Source organism: Betta splendens, chromosome 16 (assembly GCF_900634795.4).
Source record: "Betta splendens chromosome 16, fBetSpl5.4, whole genome shotgun sequence".
In the NCBI taxonomy this organism is placed as follows: Eukaryota; Metazoa; Chordata; class Actinopteri; order Anabantiformes; family Osphronemidae; genus Betta; species Betta splendens.
In genome coordinates this window covers 11,668,791-11,685,343 of record NC_040896.2, presented here as the reverse complement: position 1 = coordinate 11,685,343, position 16,553 = coordinate 11,668,791, and the positions used below count along the sequence as shown (strand labels likewise).

At 50.4% G+C, this 16,553-nt stretch overlaps 1 protein-coding gene across 2 annotated transcripts; it reads left to right on the top strand.

Annotated features, from left to right (window-relative positions):
• The first annotated feature begins 301 nt into the window (after window positions 1-301).
• Window positions 302-16,137, top strand: clstn3 (calsyntenin 3). Of its 2 annotated transcripts, none has more exons than XM_029128938.2 (19): window positions 302-574; window positions 1,309-1,375; window positions 3,636-3,758; window positions 4,904-5,114; window positions 5,239-5,447; window positions 6,210-6,359; window positions 6,761-6,946; window positions 7,027-7,314; window positions 7,547-7,659; window positions 8,119-8,278; window positions 9,122-9,181; window positions 9,280-9,428; window positions 9,692-9,840; window positions 11,411-11,637; window positions 11,958-12,119; window positions 12,647-12,792; window positions 12,886-13,021; window positions 14,070-14,254; window positions 14,331-16,137. In XM_029128938.2, exons 2-19 carry the CDS (start codon window positions 1,309-1,311, stop codon window positions 14,478-14,480), a joined length of 2,871 nt encoding a protein of 956 aa, XP_028984771.1. In that variant the 5' UTR covers window positions 302-574; the 3' UTR covers window positions 14,481-16,137. The 2 variants fall into 2 exon arrangements, with proteins under 2 accessions (XP_028984771.1, XP_028984772.1); XM_029128939.2 differs by lacking the exon at window positions 302-574 and adding an exon at window positions 1,169-1,192.
• Window positions 16,138-16,553: the final 416 nt, after the last annotated feature.

Here is a 16,553-nt window from a genome sequence, read left to right as displayed (position 1 = left end):
TCTGGTTGATGGGAGGCTCGAGCTGTGGGAAATAAGGACGTTATTAATAATAAAAGCGGGGACGAGTGAGTCGCTGGGAATGCGGGCCCACGACCGACAACTAACGTGATGAGATAAATTGCTGTGTCGGAGTCTGAGTCACCCTCGATGTGCGTTCGGCAGCAAAAAGCGGCCGGAGCGGCAGCGTGGTACGGAGCTGGCGGGGGCCGGGTGAGAGAGGCGGCGAGAGCGAGCGAGGGGGGGGGGGGAGAAGGACGCAGTGTGGGCGGGTTAAGAAACGCCGAGAGGGAGGGGATGCGCGCGTAATAGTCCCTCTCCTCCGACAGAGAAAAAAAAACAAGGACATCCATTGGTCTCTTACTCTTCCTCACATCTCATCATCGAGACTGGCGTCAGGCTGAAATATACCCTGACATTTCTTGAGCTCGAAGCCGATCGGCGTGCCTGCGTCCCCACCTGGCGCTTGGGTTTGTGTCCAGCCTGCGGGGGATTGCCGAGCGGCAGGGGCGTGAGAGGCGGATGCTGCGCGCGTGAAGGCAGGGTACCAGCCAGGAGCATCACCGCACTCGCCACGGTAACGTCCCATCGGCCACGTTCCCGACACCCGCTAAGCTTCGTTTGCGCGGAGCCCTCCCTCCTGACGCCGGCGCGATGCCTCAATACGGCCCCATTCGGCCACGGAGCCGCGGCTGGTGATGTGTGTCAGCACCAGATTGTCATGTAAATCGGCTGATTACTGTCGCATAGCGTGTTTCTCCGCTCCTTGGGTGTACGAGGAGCCCGAGCGACCTGTGCGCACATGACGTCTCACGGTCTAGTCTCCGTCGTCCTGACTGTTTTTTTTTTACCCTCAGTCTGGATGGTTGCCTTTGAAGGACTGCAGCACCGGAGAGACGTAGATGTCAGTGCGAGGCGAAACCCGCCCCCGAGGACGCGCTCCTCTGTTGTGGCTGCAGCTGCATTCTGTTAACCTCGCCAGCTACGACGCGAACGCACGCGAAAGCCGCTCCGGCGTCCAGGTACGCGGCCGCTCCACGGGCTGCGCACCTGCACGTCCGTCCGTCCGTCCGTCCGCCCGTCCGTCCGCGTGAGCGAGGCCGGCAGACGGCCATGTATTCAGACTGCGTTCATCACAGTGCTCCGACGTGCGAAGGAGTCTGTCCGTCCGTCAGAGGTTGTTTTGTTGCCTGATGTGCGTCTCGTTACTGTCTCTTGCTGCTGCTGATCACATCTTTAAGCATGTACTTTATTCCTCCCCGTCTTACCTCACCCCACCCTGTCACTCCCCCTCTTCTTGCCCTCTCTCAGATGGACAGAATGAATTTTCTCTCCTTCCTCCTCCTTTGCTTGACTTCGGTTGCCAGTGGCAACAAAGGTCAGTTCCTCTTCCTTTTCTCTGTTAATTGTCTTTAAAACGGTGTGATTGATGGATTGCCATGGGAGCGGGCCGACCTGAAGGGGCCGTGGCTGTTGTGTCCTGAAATGTCCTGTACTGCGACCTGTCACGTGTGTCATCATTACACATACAGTGGCTCCACCTCATCTTTACATGAATGACATAAATATAACATATATGTTTGAACATGTGTGTCGTCTCCGTGTTCCACCGCACATGTGCCTGCACGGTGACTCTGAGGAGATGATAAATCTTTCTCTCTGACTATAGCAGGTTTATCATCCCGGAAAACCATGACACTGATTCAACATTATTGTTCCAATGATTATCATGCTGGGAGCAGGCGAATGAAGCAGACAGCGTGGAGGCAGAATGTCAGGGGAAGGGGGTGTAGAGGAGGGTGACACGAGCAAGACGAGGAGATTGCAGAAGAGATGGAGTGTCGGTGGAGCAGAGTGAGGGGGGAGAGGGAGGGAGGCAGGGACGGGGGAGATGCTGGGAGTGACAGAGGAGAAGGAGCTGTGACAGGAGAGGACGGGGCTGGAAAGGCACACAGGCCGATAAGGAACGAAGGAGAAGGAGACGGTGGAGAGAGAGAGAGAGAGAGAAAGAGAGAGAGAGAGAGAAAGAGAGAGGTGGTGGATCAGGTGACGTGCAGGGAAAAGGAAAAAAACGTGCAAGACTGGAGTGTTTGAATCCATGCATGCATGTGTGTGTGTGTGTGAGGGAGGGAGGGAGGCAGATGAGGCAGGATGGGTGAGGCGATAGGGTGACAGAGTGAGGAGGAGTGCCAGGGGAGACAGGCAGAGATGGAAAGATGGAACGGGATGCCTCTCAATCTGTAATCCCGGATGTAATCCACAGGACTGATGCTCAGATTAAGGCTATATAGCAGAGGGGAGGGGGGGGGGGGGGGGGGGTCAGCAGAGGGGGGAGAGGCCGGGAGATAAATGACCAAAAAAGAGACGCAGCGGAGCTCTGTGGAGATGGAGGGGAGGACTCGGTGTCAGGCCGGACCGAGGAGGGATGAATATCTGATCAGGGCTGTTTACTCAACCATCATAGGCTCAAACTCTGCAAAAAAGGCTTTTGAAGTACAGCTTTTTTATGAAATATGTATTTACTCAAATATTAACTATGATTCGCGTTTTTATCTGCTTGTAGATATTTGAGAGCAATTTATTTCTGAAAAATGGTGATAGACAATGTGACTCAGCAGGAACTTCTTTATCCTGTCAAATATGTAGGTCAGTGAGACGTGAAAATACCTTTGACGTTTTCCAGGCTCCGTTAATTTCGGCTAATTAATCAAACTGTGCTTTAGAAAAAGGCAACACGTTTGGGAAACTTACTTAAAGAATCAATAATTAATCAATTAATCTAAATAATTGCTTTCTTTCCTGGCGATTGACCATTTATTAGCTGTAAATCCAAAATCTAACATGTAAAGTATAAACATATTTAGTGAAAATACTCGATTAGCCGTACAGTTGTGGTGACGTAAGAACTTGGGTGAACGAACACGGGAGAGAAACAGATGCTGTAGACGCACAGTTGTGTCGCCGAGCCCTGTTTGTTGACTCGGTTTGATCAGATCCGCCACGAGCCCAATTCCTCCCCGTTGACTCGGCTGTCGCGGATGAGATGGCAGAATTCGCTCCACGCAGATTCACAACAAAGCGATGGCTCAGCACAGGCCTCGTGCCCGTGTGTGATTCCACGCAGTGAAGCTGCGGCGGAGGAAGCCGCTCCAGCTTTTGTTTTGCCTCTTTGCTGGAGTGTAAAATCGCCATCCTTCTGCCTCATTAACTCGGCCTTTGATCATCCGGCGCAGAACATTCTGCGCACAGATGAATAATTAATTCTCAATTAAAGGTTAAATTCACAGTAGACCTCGGGCACCGGGTTTTGACCCAACTGTTTGTAGCGCGCTGCCCGCCGTCGGGCCGCTTTGGCCTCGCGGGGCAGAGACGTCCGCGCGCGCGCGCGCGTGCCCGCGTCTTTCATCGTGCCGCCCACCTGGAAGGTGAGCGGAGCGGCGCTCGTCTGGGCGGCAGAAGGGGAGAAAGAGGAACCTCTGACAGGCTGGAAGTCATTAACGCGACTCTTTGTGCCGTTGTGTGTTCTTCCACCCGTGCCCACTCGCGCCACGTCCTTGCCCGTAATGGAGTGTTAAAAATAGCCACGTTGCCTCCCTCTAATTGTTCCGTTTAACCCAAACCCTCTCTGTGCCGTTCAGCCAATAAGCACAAGCCATGGATCGAGACGGAGTACCAGGGGATCGTGATGGAGAACGACAACACGGTGCTGCTCAACCCGCCGCTCTTCGCCCTGGACAAGGACGCCCCGCTTCACTACGCCGGTAATAGGAGGAGGAGCGGCGACGGGCGGAACGGGCCGCGACCGCTGCCCGTTACCTCAACACGCCCGTCATTTCGCTCGCAAATCCACAGAATTGGCTGCAGAGCAAAATGGGTCAAGCGAATTGCTCGAAGAGCCAAATTGAACGTCTCACCAGGCCAAATTGAAAATTATCTAACTTTGTTCTTGTGTTTTGAAGACAGCGTGACTCTGCGGCTCTGTGACCAATTTGGGGATTTGATTTATTTATAGGAAAATGATGTTGATTATTCCACAGCTTATTATCGGGGCGCTTGCCAGCCATATTTCCCGACTGAGTCAAAATATGAAAGGCAACGCACTCGGTCACAGAGTCCACTATTTTTAGACCTTCGTAGTGTAATTCGATCCCCCGTTGCGGGAGCAGTCGTCAGCGCTCCACCTCTGCAGCCTGATGAAATAAGGTTATCATGTTTGCACTCACTGGAAATAACCGTGTTCAGTCAAATTCCGATCATCTCGAATGGCTCCCTGAAATTTATTGAGCTCGTGTCAAGCACGAAGAGAAAACGAGGTGTCGGAGCACGAATCTTGGCCTGCCTTTAAATCACGTCAGCCCAGATTCTAGGGTTATTCTGAGCATCAGCTATAATCTGTTTAATTCTTATAAGAATCACGGCAGGAAACCTCTGGGTGTCTGTAGGCGTCAGACGTACGTGGACAACATTTGATCTGTGCTGTAAATGAGCTCCAGGGCACGTTTAAAGGAATCACTGGGCTGTTAAGTCAAATTTTAAACTGTGCCCAAGTTGCAGAGGCGGCAGATTTTCAGTTCTCGGTGTAGACAATTGATTGGTGGCAGAGTTGCGAGAATGGACTGCAGGCACAAAGGCTTGAAACATGCTGGAGTCGGACCATTCAGGGTTTTGTAGGAGTCAGAGTCATAATGGGTTCAGAAAATCAACCGGTACAGAGGCCAAAGTGGCATTTGGGAAAATCTAAAGTAAAGTAAGATGCAAGTGGGCTTTTAGGCACGAATAGTAAAACTCGAACTCGAAGAATATAAACTTTAAAAACAAATGTAATCACGTAAAGTCTAAAAACATTCATTTAATGTTTATTGTTTTATAGTCAATTAAGGAATCCCCCCCCCCCCCCCCCTCTTAGGTGAAATCTGTGGCTTCCGGGTTCATAATGGCCCCTCGGGCTCAGGTTCGGTGCAGTTCGAAGCAGTGGTTCTGGACCGCTCCACCGGCGAGGGTCTGGTCCGGTCCAAGGAGCCGCTGGACTGCGAGAGCCAGCGCGAGCACAGCTTCACCATCCAGGCGTACGACTGCGGGGAGGGGCCGGACGGCGTGAACAGCAAGAAGTCCCACAAGTGGGTGCCCCCCCCCCCCTCCTCCCCCCAGACACCTTGACATTAGCTGCAGCCGTTGCCGCGGTAACCTGCTGTTTGTCCTCCTCCTCCTCCTCCTCCTCCTCCTCCTCCTCCTCCTCCCCAGGGCCACGGTGCACGTGCGCGTGAACGACGTCAACGAGTTCTCCCCCGTGTTCGTGGAGCGCCGCTACGAGGCCTCGGTGCCCGAGGGGCGCCTGTTCGACCGCATCGTGCGCGTGGAGGCGCTGGACGCCGACTGCTCGCCGCAGTACAGCCAGATCTGCTTCTACGACATCATCACGCCCAACGTGCCCTTCGCCATAGACAACGACGGTGAGAGTGCCTGGTGGTGGTGTGTGTGTGTGTGTGTGTGGGGGGGGGGTCTCAGCAGACGGCGCTGAGACGTAGCGTAGCGACAGAGTGCGAAGCGCCGCAGGTGTTTAAAGCCTCTCAGGTAGAAGCTGAAATAGAGCGCGCGGGGGCGGAGGGCTCCTCCGTCTGCGCGAACGCGGCGCCGCTCCTCGTTTATTATAGCCTCCGTTTGTTCCCTAAATTGGGAAAGCGTCGACGTTGCGTTCACTGGCTTTCATCCGTCTTGTAGTGCGGCGCTGCAGCAGCCGAGGAGCGTGACTTCGGGCCGGGCCGGGCCGGCGCTGCAGCAGAGGCCCTTTGTTTCCTGCTCCTCACAGGCTGCAGGCTTCTCATTGTCTACTTCTTCATCCCGTTTCCGTCTCGCAGCTCCTTCTCTCCCACCTATTGTTTATCATCCAAAGGGCTTAGTCCCATCTGCCTTTATCTCCAAAAACAGGAAAACTCCGAACGGTTCGTTCTCACCTGGGCAATTCATCATCTACGTTTTGTGTCTTTTCCCCATTGCTGTCCCTGAATGCATCGCAGCCAACGGAGGAGCGAGTCTGTTAATGTGTCGTCGCGGTGATAGAGGCTTTATCAATGGGCGCCCCCCCTTTGTGCAGGCCTTTCAGTTATGCAGGCCTGTTGTTGATGACTAACCCTGCTATTTCTGATCCCTTTTCACTCTTTGTTTAATTATTTCTCGTTCTCTCTGTCTGTGTCTGTCTCTCCTCCGTCTCCAAGGCAACATTAAGAACACGGAGCCGCTGGATTCCAAGCGGCAGCGCGTTCACACCTTCTGGGTGACGGCCTTCGACTGCGGGAAGAACCGCGCCCAGGCTGACACGCAGGTCGTCGTGACGGTCAAGCCGTCCTGCAAACCCGGATGGATCGGTAAACGCCGGCGCCGGCGCCGTCTGTGTTGTTGTGCCGCGCGTCGTTTGCCGTTTGGTGTGTTGCTCTTCGCTTGAAGCCGCTGCGTGTGGGCAGCAGCAGGGTGAAGCTGAGTTATATCAGGGGAAGGGGATGAATTAAATTGTGCTAATATAATTTTAAAACCATGCAAACGACTACAAAGCTTTTTTGCCGTGTTTTTGTTTTGACAGCACATTTCCCGCAGCGTGAGTGGGCGGGTTATTGATTTCAGGGCTGTGGCTTTTAAACTTCACTAGACTGCAAATACACATTTCCAAACAAATAATGGCATAATGGTTCATGTGTGGACGTACGGCTGGTGAATAGTTGAGGCCATTCGGGGTGGCGGCAGGTTTCAAGCAGCCCGCTGTGCCTTGCAGGCTGGACCAAGCGCGTGGAGTACACCCCCGGCTCCGGCAGCGTCCCCCTCTTCCCCAGCCTGCACCTGGAGACCTGCGAGGAGACCGTGTGGAACATCCAGGCCACCGTCGAGCTGCAGACCGGCCACATCGGGAAGGGCTGCGACCGGGACAGCTACTCTGACAGATCCGTGCGCCGGCTGTGCGGTGGGTCCCGGCCCCGGCCCCGGTTCCGGTTCCGGCGCCGGCTCGGCAGCCTCTCTGGTGACACCTCTTCCCCTTTCCAGGCGCCGTCCGGGGGGAGGTGGACCTGCTCCCGCCTCCGTCGCCCGCGGCCAACTGGACCGCGGCTCTGCCCACGCTGCCCTCCTCCGACTCGTCGCTGGTCTTCTCCTTCAACGGCTCCAGCCACGTGGCGGCGGTGCCCGAGCCGGTCGTCGCGGCGCTGTCGGGCGACCACTTCACGCTGCAGCTGTGGATGCGGAGGGGCGGCGCCAGCGTCCAGCCGGCGACCGCGCCGACCCGGGCCAACCGCAAGGAGGAGGAGACCATCGTGTGCAGCACCGTCAGGAACGGTGCGTTGAAGGGGTTGATAGTGTTTTCAAATGAGAGGGGAGCTTAAGTGTTTGTAACTTCAATCAAGGTGCTCGTGGGGGAAGCCCTTCACCTCCAGCTGCTCCACTCGGGCAGCTCGGCGGACAATAGAACCTTAGAGCTTGTGACTGAAAGAACGGCAGCATAAATAGGAAGTAGACTAGAGAACAGTGTTGCTGTTTCCTGAGGGGACGTTTCTCCGCCTCTTTGCAGACGACTCCTTCTCCCACTACTCGCTGTCCGTGCACGGCTGCCGGCTCTCTCTCTTTTACTGGCCCGATGTCTCAGCGGCGCGGCCGGTCAAGTTCCTGTGGAAGCTGGAACAGGTAACTGCGTGACCAACACACACGCTTTCCAGTAATAGGACTCTAATAATCCATTAATGACGAGTAATGACTGTGTATTGGGGACAGAGCTAATCCTGAGTATTTTTGATGCTAGCGGTGAGGCATGGGGGCGATGGGGCCGGGGTCGGGGGACGCACCGCGCTTGTTTTGACTGAAGCTACTGGTCCCAGACAGATTGAAGCAGTGTGGATTAATGGATGCTGAGCTGATACAGAGAAGATTTGTTAAATCCCTCTGTCTGAACCGCGGGATCTTATTACCCCCGTCTTTCTTTTCTGCCCCTCTATCTATAATTCCCTTTGCTCCTTGTTTTGTATTCACCCCGTGTTACCCATAGCAATCGGAAATAAAGCAACACTATTACTGTTGATCTGATGAGTACATTTCCTGTTTAGACCTTTGCTTTAGTGGCGACTCCATCTTGTCTCTGTCCCACAGGTGTGCGACAGTGAGTGGCATCACCTTTCACTCAGCGTCCAGTTCCCCTCGGTGACCCTGTACGTGGACGGCGTGACCTTTGACCCCGCCCTCATCCACGACAACGGCGCCATCCCCAACCCCGCCCCGCTCCAGCGGATGTTCATCGGCGCCTGCTGGGGTGAGATGGGAGTTTATGCTCGGCGAATCCCCAGCATGACATACATTTCATCAGAGCTTAGTGATGGATTTTGACACAAATGAATTCAAGCGGGGAGCGAGGACTCCTCTGGCTCCTTTTGCATAAATGCTGTGAGCGGCGGCTGCGCACGCTGCTTCCTCCTTCGCACTGCTCCATCACTGACATGTAAATTAAATCCCACGGTTGCCAGTTTTGGCATAAGCACCGGCAACTTACAAACCCCTACAAAGCGTCTCAAAACAATCGCGCCTCATGCCAGTCACTCCCTCGTTTCACTGAGTTATAATGTCTTTGGGGGCTAATAATATAACTGACTTATTAATTATTCAGGACGGCAGAACAACATGAGGAGCAGACAGCTATCAGCTACTTTACACTCGAACCGCCGGTTAAAATGGGAAACTCTGGCTGCCAATTAGCAGCCAGACACACACACACACACACACACACACACACACACACACACACACACACACACACACACACACACACACACACACACACACACACACACACACACACACACACACACACACACACACTCACACACACACGGCCTCTTGTCCACAGTGGAAGCTGTTCTGCTGCCTCCATGGCAGCAGCTGCTGCTGGATAATGAGGAGCTGGTGCTTTTTCGAATCGTTTTTTCTTGCATTTTCTTGCTCGCGCCTTATTCTGATATTTATTTATATGAATCCCTCACATTTTCATATTAATCTGTCACTTTTGACGACGACGTTTTTGTAGGTTGGTACATTTAAGGATGTTTCTCTGTGTTTTCCCCTTCTCATTCCTCTCTGCCCTGTTCTGGTTTCCCTGCAGAGCCAGAAGAGAAACAGAAGGAGATACTGAACAACACCATCCCAGAGGGAAAGGACTCAGGTGACCTCCCCGCGTTCACTCTGTTGCCTGTGTGCTTCTCGTTTTGCTGTGTCGCTACTGGTGTATTATTTATGTCTGTACATGTCCCTGGTCTTTAGTGAGGTATGTGGGTGGTTATCACGGCCTGTTGTCGGGGGTGACCATCCGCCCCGGCAGCGTGGAGCCTCACAGCGTGGTGGAGTGCCTCTACGCCTGCAGGGAGGGTCTGGACTTTGGGGACCTGGAGACTCTGGGCTCTGGAATGAAGGTAACATGTCATACCTGAAGAAGAATTGAAACGTATCCCAGAATAGCCGCCAAAACCAATGCTAACATTGCTTTGCTTAAGTCAGGGATGAGTAAGGAATTAGAAGTAAATCCCAAGAAGCCCAGTCATAGAAGTAAATAAATAAAATATTTCTTATTTTATAGTTTTTGTTTGAGGGATTTACCAAAATAATGTTTGCTGATGCTGTTATTTGAAAATATTGCTGCGTCTGATGACATGAGAGTCCTAATTCTACACTGCAGGTTCACGTGAACCCCAGCCAGTCGGTGCTGGTGCTGGAGGGCGACGACATTGAGAGCTTCAACCGAGCGGTGCAGCAGGTCACCTACAGGAACTCCCTGCGCTTCGCCACGCCCGGCGTCCGGCCCCTGAAGCTCACCACCTCCCTCAGGTACGCCGTGGTCGAAACAAGTGGCCGCGGAGCTTCCAAAGCGTTCGCCTCTTTGCTGCTCTTTGCTCTCTATGACATTGAGCTCATCAAACGTGGACCTTGCCTTCGCTGTGATAAGCGCTGGTGCGGCATGAAGGAAATCATTATATAGAAAACATGTCAAAGCAAAAGATAACGAATATCTTATCTCATAGGCTCAGAAAGTGGGTAAGCGTTGACTCTTTCAGTGTTTATATATATGTTTATATATATTTACCAGATGGATTACATTCAAGATTCATTTATATCTGTCAACCGTTGCGTCCAGACGTTCAAAACTAACAATATGTATATTTAATTTTTACCTTTGCCCCTGTCTCCGCTCTTACATTATAGCTGAAAAAGATCCGACACTGGTTCATCACACAAAATCACCTGGCTGTGAAATAAAAGCACACACACTCAGTTTCCGGGTCAGTGCTCAACCACGATTAACAGCTGCCAACCGGCTCTCTGGCTTTAGCAGTCACTTTTAGCTGATGAAATATTAATACACCTTGGGATGAACAGTACAGTGCATATTAAACGTACGTTACCGTGTATTTATAGTAGCGCTAGCAGCAAGCAGGCAAAGCGGGGGTCCATGTTTGTGTGTGTGACTTGTGCGAGATTCCAATCGATATGTGGAGTTTTTTCCACCAAAAATCCAAGTGGTTCAAGGTCATGGTCCAAGTTTTTTTTTCTCAAGTCTAGTCAAGATTTTTTTTCCTTCAGCATGTTTTATTGCATGTGTGAAGATTAGACTGATTTGAGGGCAGGAGTTGCCCAGATGGCTGAACAGCAGGCCCTTCTGGAGAGGCCGATAGAAGCAGCTGCTCACTCTGATAGTGGGAATGTAACACACACGCACATGCACACGGCTTAATCCCCTTTCAAATATGATGCTGAATTATAGTGCAGATGAATAACGTGTAAGCAGTCTGTCGTCAATCTGAGTCGTCCTGTCTTTTCTGGCAGGAAAATTAAATTTGTAACGTGGTTTGTGACATTTGCTATTTTAGCATCGCTGACGTTAACCATGGAATCAGAAAACAGGATTATGGAAACACAGCGGTGGATTAGGTCCTTTCGGGACGTAATTACTGTGTAACTTTTTAGCATAGCTCAGTCGTGGTGTCGCTAATTTGAGAGGCTCTTCAAATCGAATGCTGACACGTTCACAGTGACAGTGATGAGGTTTCCCCAGACTCCGTGTGCGGACATGGTAACTCTCTTGCTTTAATACGTACAAGTTTAGAGCTAAAAGTTGCTTCGTGGTTTTTCACGGGTGGACCGTGGTTTTTCTTTGGCAGTGTGTTGAACGCGTGGAAAAATAGTTAAAGCATTTTATGGTGCTGTGCGAACCACCAGCTGTAAAATAGAAAACATCTGGGAAACAAAATCAGATGAGGAGAGGTCTGAAGCCAGCGGCTCGAGGCTCCGTTAGAAACCAGCGGATAAAACATTCCAATCAGTAAAACTGAAAACCCGCCGTCTTGTATTGCTTTAACTAGGCCGTCTAACACGTTGCCCTGTCCTTCCTCCCCGCCAGATGCTTCAGCGAGGAGAGCTGCCTGTCCCTCAAACAGCTGGAGGGCTACCTGGTGGTGCTCCAGCCGGACGCCCCTCAGATCTCCCTGTCTGGGGTCGGGCCTCATCTGGCCCGCCCGGCCCCCGAGTTCGAAGGCCCCCGCGGGGTCCCGCTTTTCCCCGAGCTCCGGATCGTCTGTTCCCTGTCTCACGCCGTCAACACGGCCGCGCAGGGGATGGAGGGCGGAGGTAAGTGGAACGCGAAGCAGATGCGGCTGATGGGATTTAAAGGATAGAGTCGTAACTCTTAAAAAGCAGTCAAGCGCCCGTATGAACGGTAAAACAGGCTTTGTTACTCACACTGAAATATCCTCAAGGACGCATTAACCTTAAAAAGGCTTCAGGCGTCTACTTCCATTTTTGATTTGGAGGAAAACAATAAATTTTGTCCTGTATCATTCACACTAGTTGTAGATTTTTGGCCAGGAACAAGAACAATGAGCAAACTGTTATAGAACAGGCTTTAACAGATTAAGCGTTGACCGTCGTGAACTCCCGTCACCCGGCAGCGCTGATGTCCGACGCCGTGGCTCACACGCTGGACGGCTGCGAGGTGCAGCCGCTGGGCGAGGAGCTGAACCCGGAGCGCGAGGAGCTGCTGGTCGACATGGACGTGGTGCGGGAGCGGGGACTGGAGATCATCAACACCACGGCTTACATCGCCATCACAGGTACGGCGGTGCGTGAGCCGCACAGCCGCGAGAGGCAGGCGTCAGAAACAGAGACACGCAACAAATATCATAGGGAGATAAAAGGCTTTGACTCTTATTGACAGTGTGTCAGAATTTGAATGCCCCAAGTATTTCACTCTGTGCCGCTACGTGTTTCTTAACTGTAAAAGTTCAAATCTGTTTATCAAAGACACTTCAAATGCTCAGATAATCGGCTCTATCAGGACCAGAGTGATAACAGACTGAAGCACAAACAGCCTTCAGCTGTATTGTCTTTGGAGTCAGATATGGATATATCTTCACTGGCGCACAAAAGATGGAGCATCATCTCAAAAATGAATCTATGCACTTGATAAAACACTGCTAAGCTGCTTTCACGCCCTTTGAAACTTCTGCACGTCAAAGTTCCAGTTTTAATCAGTCGCACCACGAGCCTGAGAGTAAGAGTCGTCTTTCCAGTCGGGTCCCGACAGCAGCAGTGCTAGTTCTTCTCTGTAGCTGGTGTCTTGACTCTGCTCTCCCTCCAGGCGCCGAGTCCATCTCCGTGTATGAGGACGTCCTGCGTTCCGTCCGCTACCGACTAGCCAAAGGATCGGCCCGCTTCGAGAGGCGCTTCCGCCTGTCGTGCTCCGAGATGAACGGCAGATACACCAGCAATGAGTTGACTCTGGAGGTGAAGAGAGCGGCCATTTACGCTGTTTCGATTGTTGTGCGGAAGCAGCATCGGGGCCACAGAGGCGCTGAGGTGACTTGTTGTTCCCTGCAGGTGAACTTCCTTCACTCCCTGGACAGTCTGTACCACCCGTCCCACCTCCTGGCTTCTCAGCAGCAGTTCCTCCATCCATCCCACCATGCTGGGGAGCTGAGTGGGCACACCCTGCCAAACCCACACCGCAACTCAGGTGGTGTTTCCTCTCACGTCGGCTCCTTTCTCCCACTCATCTTCTCGGTATTTAGTCTCTGAATCTTCCATGTGCAAAAGAACAGACAAAGTGGGTCACAGAGAACCCAGTGAAGGAAAATACAAGAAATTCAGGTATTAGCTTGAAATGATAGGTAAAGGTAATGGATAAAAAATAAATAAGGCTCAAAATGGGTGAGTCCTGTCTCCACGGTTTCTATAGATATGAGGGAATAAAAAATAAAGACCTTCAAAGTTAAGGATTTATAACCTCAAAGGCATAGCCTGCTTTAGTTTCACACCTGGAGTGAGGAACAGCCAACACCCTCTGATCAAAAGGCCTCAGAGACCCACCAGAGAGGCTGCAGCGGGTCTCTCATGTTGGCAGGTGTCTGACCCTGCGCGGCTCCAAAAGGTAATCAAAAGCCCGGGCGAGCGTGAGCACAGAGACAACAGCAGCCGGTGGATGCTCCTCAGAGCCGCTGCTGTCTGAGCTACGCACTAACAGGACGGAGCCGGACGGTCAGGTCGGAGCACGAGGCTCACACAGTCCAGCAGCGAAGACGGGGGGTTACAGCCACAGTGGGAGAATGCATCTGCACAGCTTTTAATTAACTAACAGCCGTTTAGCGGTCAGGTCTTTAAACCCGAGGCCCAGACCACAAACAAGCCTCTGAGATTGGATTGTCCACTTACATGAAGTAGATATAGGAATAATTGAATAAGAGCTAAGTCTATTAAAACACACACCCTGCCCCGTCTGTAGCGATCGGGTCCTATACATTTACATAATGCTGAGTTATTAGTCAGACAGGGAGAAAAGCTCCGTCTGTTGTGGTCTTCACCAGTAGATTTTAAAGAATCTATGCATATTGTAATGACAGAACTAACTAACGCCGCAGTTTGAAATCAAGATGAAAATCTTCAAGCTAAATCAGACTGAGTTAATAGATGCATAAATTACATTTCTTGTTAGAATTTATTTAATACTAATTAATTTCACCACTTCAGATGTAATTTATTTTCTATGCTTTTCATGTTTTTTACAGTGGTGCCAGGAGCAGCTACCATCATCATAATGGTGTGTGTGGGTTTCCTGGTTGTCATGGTGATTCTTGGTGTTTTCCGAATCCGCTCCATCCATCGCCGCGGCGAGGGCGCCAGGAGCGGGGCGAAGGAAGGCAGCAGCCAATGGGACGACTCGGCCCTGACCATCATCGTCAACCCGATGGAGGTGAGGAAGCACAGACAGGTAACAGACGTGGGCCGAGGGAAGATTCACCCATTCACTCACGCGCCGCTCGTTTCAGTCGTACGAGTCGCGCATGGGCATCTCGGCGGACACCGAGGGGGAGGGCGAGGAGGACGAGGAGGTCGCGGAGTCGCCCGACGACGCCGGTGATGACCAGCGAATCATCATCAAAAAGGAGGGGAGAGACGGCAACGCCCGTCGCTACTGAGCCACATGTATCTCTGCACCAGTTCTCATGGAAACCACAAACCGGCTCACCAGTCACACACCCCAACACTTTTAATATCAACGACTGCTGACACCACTAGTATAAGGAATGTATGCTTACAGACACTACGCACAACACAGTCACTGTAATACTCTTGACACTCAATGCCATATGTGACCTATAGCCAACTACGGGCAGTTGTTCTTTACCTAAATGTTCAATGGCACAATGTATACAGTTGATGTAATTTAACCGCCTGAGCAAAACCCCACCAAACCTGTATGTGGTGCACCAGTTCAAAATCACACGACGGTCATGTTTCTGTATAGTGTAACGCTGGTTGAATGAGAATTATTTGTTTAAAAAATAAGAATAAGATTGTATTTTATCTTTTGTTATCGAACACAGAATGAAATCTTTACTAAGAGAGTGGATCCATCTGCAACACGCGGGCCACTAATAGATGTAACGGCAGAGCCTTGATCCTGGTGCGTCTGCGCTTTTCCCATCAGACTGACTAGACATGTCTGTGCACAAGCTCCATTCTCACCTCTCTGCATCCGTTCTCTGCACATTAACCGCTGAGTGAAGACAGTGAGGTCCCACAGACCGGCCACTTCATCAAAACATCAAAAACTATACGCTCGCAGGTAGTTTCCCTTCCTCTGTCGTGGAAACTCTCCAACTGGAGTCCCTGCAAAGTATCAGCTCATGCCACTTAATGACAATACATCCCTGTCTGCCATAAAACCTCAGATCTCTTTCCCTGTGACCACTGGAATGTCTCTGAACGACTTCACTGCACTGTTTCACTCACTGTTCTTACATTAAAAGCAAGACGTCACATGTAAACGCACACACACGAACACACTCCATGACGCTACCCCTGCTGTTTCCAGAATGTCAGCTCAGCTTGGGCAGTTTTGATTGTATTGATTGTAATGAATTTTCTGTACATACAATGATGAATATTATTGTTATTACTGTTATTATTGCAGCCACTCTTATTTGGCACTTTGAGAGGGAGCAGATTATGATTCACTTTTTTCCTTTAAAGCATCACAAAACAACATAATAATAATAATGATAATAATAATAGTAGTAGTGATAAGGATGATAATCTCTGGCTTGATGAGTGTATCTTTATTTGTGTGTTATATTGTTGTGATTTAAATCTTGTCAATATCTGAATCACAGAAAAGGAGGGCACATTGTTGTGATACCTTAATACTTCTCGTTCATCTGATTTTTTCCGGTTCCAAGGCGCTACAACACCTTTTTTTTAAACTTTGTATCTGTTTTCTGCTCCATCGGATATATTTTGATTCAATGGATATACAACTGTGTGCTTCTCTTCACCTCTCCCCGGCCTTCACCTCTCCCTCACTCTCCCTCTGTGTCTCTTGCTGTCTGTCTGTGTAGCCTATCAATGTGCAGTGCTAAACCTGTCAGTAAATAAAGCCTGTCGTTTTTGAGTGTGATGTTAAGAAGGAATAAACATTGCATTGATAAATAACTTACATTATTACTATGTTACTATTGGAGCATTACCTGTAATTATTAATACAACGATGAAATGGATTATGCTGAATAATTGTTATTGAAAACTGTCAGAAAACATTACGAAATTCATAATAAAAACACTATGACGTCTCAATGAGAAGGTTTGCTTATTAAAGTGCAAAAATGCATTGTATTGTATGCAGTAGTAAAGCAACTTTATTTATTTAACTATCAAATCAAAGTGCTGGATGCTATATTGTTGATAAGATAAAACAAAAAATGTAATAAAATTAATTATACAGTAGAATGAATATGTTTTCTTTCTAGTGGTGAAATTAGTTAAATTAGTGAAGTACCACAAAACTGTACTTGAATCGTTTAAAACAAAGACTTAGCAACTTACTGTTGCTTCAAACGTCAGCATCGACATGACACAACCTCTATAAACTACATATTGTCGTCTTCGAACCACCTCATGGTTCGCTGGACTTTGATCTCCTCGCGCAAAAGAGATTTTACGTAGCCCCCTTTGCGCTTGGTGGATTCATCCTGCGTCATCTTCTTACGTAC